Here is a 6,000-nt window from a genome sequence, read left to right as displayed (position 1 = left end):
TTTATCCAAATTTATATGTATATATGAAAAGCATATTAGTTATATTGTTTGGTTAGTTGACCTGAACATGTTAACTAAACTAATACAAAATTTCTTTAGAATTTTGTATCACTTATTATTTATTATTAATATACGTATTAGAAAATGTTAATATGTTATTTTGACCTTTAGGATCTACTTAATTTTAGATCAAACTATAATTGTCTAAGATAGCGCTGCACATGACGCAATAAAATTAAAAACAAAATTTCTTTGAAAATATTTAATGTTTCTTTTACTTAAATAAATAAATAAATAATACTACAATTAAGTCGTCGTCTGTCTTTCACAAATATTGTGGTTCGCGAGAGACAGACGAAGGTTGCACTTAAATATTTATACACTTATACACTGTATCGTGCTGTAAAAACTGTAAAGACATGCTTTAAAGTCTAATAAATGCAAGAAATATACAAACAAAAATTGTATAAATTCTTTATAATTTCGATAGTTTTTCGATCTATTTTCGTGTATCTCTAATCAGATATAGGCGCGTCGTCAGATCTGCCCCAAGGGGAGAGGAGTGGTCCAGATGCAGGCCAAGGGGCTGGTAATGCAGGCGCGGGAAGAATTTCAGCTCGTGGGTGGAACACGAGAGGCGCGGGAGCTACTCCAGCTGAGAATAATCTTGATACCGCCTATAATAAAAATCATTAAGTGATTACTGCTAGGTATATAATTAAGCTCATCTAAATAAAAAAAATTGCTGATTTTATGCAGAATTTAATTTAATTTTGTTAACTCCGTGATACGTTTATTATGTTAGTGCATGCATATGAAAGTAAAAGTTATTATAATGGAACTAATCGTTTTAAGAAAAGTAATTTATACTTTCTAATTTCTATTTTTGTTTAATAAAAAACATTTGGAATATATGAGCTCTGCAAATTAGTTCTAGTAAAAGCATTAATATTTTTTACGTATATAACATGGAGTTATTACCTGGCTAACAGACACAATGAGAAGGATGACTCCAATTGCTAGATTCTTCACGGATATGATAGCCAAAGCCATGAGTAGTGTAGAGATAACTCCCAGTGTGAACATCACTGGCAAGAAGATGAAGGAGAGTCTCTTTAAAGCGTTGTGCCCAAATGTACGGCCGACATTAACATCTGAAACAAAGTTTATATAATACATAAGTATAATGAGAAACCACGTTTAATTATGCAAGAACGCTTTTCTCAGTATTGTTGTTCAGATGTGATTACATTGTGATGGTGGTCACATCATCTATACAATATTAAGCTCATATAAAAATGCAGGCTTCTTTGTCCGTTAACGATTACGTAAAGCTTTGTTCGAATTTATCTTGGGGTTAATTTATTCGATAGCTAAAATATTTATATTTTGTCTGTCTTAAGCTTTTTCTGAAATCAACTGAAGTTAATATTGTAGTTAAAGTAACAATTTATAATCTATAACAAATTTATCAATTATAAAAGAATAAAATAAAATAAATATAAAATCATTTTATATAATTAAATAAAAAAAAAGTCGAGACAAATATATAATTATACACGTAATATAGTGATGTGAGTGATGGATCTTCATCATCAAAGCTAGACGTACAATTAAAAAAAAAAGACAAATAATTTAAAATTCCTTCATGTCATTAATTGTAAACAAATCCCATTTTACACTTGACTTAACAATGTTTCTAATAATCACGAAACGAATTCCGTCGTTAATTAATAACTGCTTTGAATAAGTAACATGATATATGACAAGTAAATGCGTTTAAAATACCGATGTTTTTAACGATATTATTAAGAGAAAATGTAATTTAATAATTGATTCGTACAATATACTATTTAAACATATAATTATTATATGAGCTTTAATTACACTCATGTTAATTAAAATAACACCCATTTTTTTTAATATTTTTAATGTTTTGGCGAATTCAGCTTTTAAAATTATTAATAGAACGTAATTTTGTTATAGAAGCCACTGTTTCATTTAATTTGCCATTTTTGGTTGATATTAATGGTGACTGTTGTTCAGGGTAAAGTTACAAAAACATATGATTCTAACTAACTATTGCGATAATTTAAGACCTATAGAGTAGATAGAGTAACTTATTCAAAATAGCACCTATTCAACTTTATAATATACATAAAATTGGTATTATAAAAACCATTACGTCATTTTGTATTGGATTTGTATTAGTTTTAATTAAGAATAAAATTTTAGTATATTAAGGTCTTTGTTTTAACCTGACAAGGGGCTGGCTAATTCAGGACGCTATCACGAAGAATGCAATTGTTAAAATGATAAAAAAAGATATGATCAAAATGAATTTAACAAAAACGTAAGATACAATACGAAAGTTTGAGGTCCATAAAAATGTTGCAACTAAACTAGACAGGAAGCAATTAACTAGTTGGACCATGATTTCTAATCCAATAATTTTTACAGTCGTATATCATTTTATATGTTTAAATTAGAACTCTTTTAAATGAACGAGAGTTTATGAACGTCAGAATGTAAGATGTCTTTTTTTTGGCACTTTAGAAACTAAGATTAATTAAAACGTTTTTGAACTCCGGATGGTCCGAAAGTTAATAGTTGCGCAGATATAATTTTTTAAAAAAAGGGAGAAAGCGATCTGTATATTAGACTAAAAATGCGCGTACAGTTATTGTGCGGTTTACAATAACATTTTCTTTTTTCATGTAATAGGTAGGTAAACGGTCAAACATGGGTGATTGTAAAAATAATGACTATTCCATCGCCAATGCGTCCTCAATCTTGGGAACTAAGATGCTATGTTTTTGTGAATGTAGTCACACTGGCCCTCTCACCCTTAATACCGTAACAGAACTTTACTAAGAATTGCTGTTAAGCGATAAAATATGTGATTAGGAGGCATTGATGACTTAGAGGGACTTGCACAACGCCCTACCACCAAGTGTAAGTAGTTGTTGAAATTTATTATTTTCGCGACTATCTCGAGTACCTTAACTTCAGGTATTTTATCTTATACTGCTCGTAATGTTTATTACTAACAGAGAATTATTAATATCAAAATCAGAATATACTTTACTCATCTATGGTTAACAAGACCTTTTGAATTGCTATTACACAAAATATAATTGATTTTTAAATATACATTGTTACATTATATATAAATAAGGATTTAATCCAGTGTAAAATAATACCTTCGCTTTGATAATCCAAGTTAATATTCGATACATCTTCTTCACAATGCACCAAGGTCAACATAAATATAGCGATATAGGCTAAAGACATCACTGCGAAGTTTTTGCACATTTTGGAGAAGAATATTGAAAGATCACCGAAAAAAAGATGGTAGCTGAACGCCTGCTCGTGTTAGACTGATGTCGATATGATCGATTGCCAGGATATAAAGTATCCTACGGAAGACAATAGTCGGCAAGACCAAACAACGAAAAGAAAGTGCAGGACAACGTGAGCGTGTATTGGAAATATCGACCCAGATATTGACCGCCGCTTAAGGACTAATGCCGCATCATTAACGGACGCGCTCCCCTCGGACATGAGAACTTCCTTAGATCCCTATCGGTAGAGCGTGTGTGAAAGTCACTGTTAAAAACGTACGTCAATAGCTTAATGTATTCGAATAGGAAGAAAGGTGACCTTAGAAGGTCATCATATTTTACGGTATCGTAGACGTTAGGTATATGAAACTGGTGGTGTAACGCGACACTATTCGGATCATTTAGTACTGGCAAAACTAAAAAATACGTTCGTGCATACGTTAAAAATAATTTAACATCGTAGGTACATACGTTCAAAATAATTAAAATACGCTTTGTGCTAATTTCGTTTCATTCTTTAGGTAGTAAATTTTGACTATTTTATAAATATACATTAAATAAAACTTAAAAGCACGTAAATTATTAAAATAACAATAAGTATACCTAGACACAACATACTTTTTTATGCTATTACCACAACTATATGAATAATGACTAAGCTCACGACCTCGTGGGCGTTTGAATTTAATAAAAATGAAATTGAATTGTTAATTTATTTTTTATTTTTTAAATAGCTTATTAATTATGAAGTAGGCAACTTATGTATCATTAAGTCGCTGGTAGCTCGCATACGCAGTCTTGACATGGTACTGGACAATATTTGAACATTTAAGCGTGACCTTATTATTATTTGATACATAATTCTAAAATAAAAGTAGCCGTAGTTACTCCTTATTACATTAACTATCTGCCATCGAAAGTCGTGTCGAAAGCCGATTCACATACAGACAGACAGATAGACAAATAAAAATTGAAAAAAATGCTAGTTTGGTATGTGTAGGTACACATTTAGTAAAAAGCGATTATTTTAATATTACAACAAACACTCCAATTATATTATATGTAAAGTATACATAAATTTAAGCATAGAACTATTGATCTAAGCAAGTATCTATACATATAAAAAAATTGGAGTGTTTGTTTGTAATATTAAAATAGCCCTTTTTACTCATTACTTATGTATTTATACATAGTGAATATACCAAAATAACATTTCTTACAATTTTTGTCCGTCTGTCTGTCTGTTTGTTCCGGCTAATTTCTGGAACGGTTGGACCGATTTTGACGGGACTTTCATGCCAGTGACCCCAGTTACTCCCTATTATATCTGTTATCTGCCGATAACAGATATAATAGGGAGTAACTTAGGCTACAATTGTTTTTTATTTTTGTTAAATTCAATCGCGTACGAGGTCGGGGCACATCTAGTTTGTTAATATAATATATATTATATAATAAATAATGTTTTTAAACGTGGAGTTTCGGACTAAAATTACGAACTCCAGTATAAAATAAAATATATAATATTTTAATTGTTTCAATGTCCATGTTTGTTTAATAGTTAGTGAATCTGTAATACAACACTACATACACACGCATTTATTTCTACGGAAAAGGCTACAACTTGAAACTGAATTTCTAAATTTCTCTTGACAATATTGAATTTAATTATACTTATAATCTGTGGGGCGTACAATCATCGCATAACACATATTCATGTCCCATGTAACAGACAAAGAGTTTCTTGATAGCGTATAATCCGACAGTTTATGAGAACCGCAATACGTGTGAATGCCGCTTATTTACGACTATATTTCATAATTACCGTTTATACTTTTCATTTCATTTATTTTTTACACTTTGAATTAATCGCCTTAGAAATGATGTCTTGCGTGTGTTGTCGTATAATTAAACAATCGTATCAAGTACTCTACGCACGTAATTATGTCGTGGTGAAACTATGGGGCGATGACACGAGGCGTTCGTCGTCAGTTTGTGACCGAGCATATGCAAATGGCATGCATTTGGTAATAATATAGGCCATTTCCTGCCAACACGGAATGCAGAAAAAAAAACTTTCGCCCAATATTTGGAATCTTTCTATCGATGACTGCAAACAACTTTGTACATGCAACTTTATTTAAGTTTGGTTTACTTTTGATTGATGTGCTTGGAATGGCTTATGTTGTTTTTCGAACTATTTTCTTTTTACCCCTTTATCAAAGGCGGACTGGCAGATATAGCTGTCTTCATTATGAAATTGCGTTTTATATATAGCATTAATTTTATTGTTATTTATATTTGTGTTTTTACAATATAGCTTTTTCTCTTCTACTTAAAGGTAAAATTTGTTCTAATAAATTAATTAATTATATAAGATTTTTAGATATCGTTTTATCCAGAGCTAATAAAGCACTGCATATAGAACACATGAATCTTAATTTAAGACTACGGGATTAAGCTCTGACAAGCAGTATTGAGTTTTCAAGTTCCTAAATGTATTTTTAATTAATCTCAGAATTCCTCGGAAAGGAGGAACACGTCCAAAACTTGTATATATGTATATATATATATATAAATCATATGAAATTCAGTTCGACGTATCCACCAATCTTCATTAAAACCAGCCTTCTGCAAACCTTAAACAAAGCAGAAA

At 30.6% G+C, this 6,000-nt stretch overlaps 1 protein-coding gene across 1 annotated transcript; it reads right to left on the bottom strand.

Moving 5' to 3' along the window:
- Window positions 1-317: 317 nt before the first annotated feature.
- On the bottom strand, window positions 318-3,410 carry LOC124531956 (protein apnoia). The gene is made up of 3 exons (XM_047106545.1): window positions 3,204-3,410; window positions 982-1,154; window positions 318-677 (listed from the first exon to the last, which is right to left on the bottom strand). The coding sequence occupies exons 1-3, from the start codon at window positions 3,313-3,315 to the stop codon at window positions 516-518; spliced, it is 447 nt and encodes a 148-aa protein (XP_046962501.1). The 5' UTR covers window positions 3,316-3,410; the 3' UTR covers window positions 318-515.
- Between the last annotated feature and the right edge of the window lie 2,590 nt (window positions 3,411-6,000).

Source organism: Vanessa cardui, chromosome 8 (assembly GCF_905220365.1).
Source record: "Vanessa cardui chromosome 8, ilVanCard2.1, whole genome shotgun sequence".
NCBI lineage: Eukaryota > Metazoa > Arthropoda > Insecta > Lepidoptera > Nymphalidae > Vanessa > Vanessa cardui.
The sequence above is the reverse complement of the archived record's forward strand: the minus strand, read 5'-3'. Positions and strand labels throughout refer to the sequence as shown.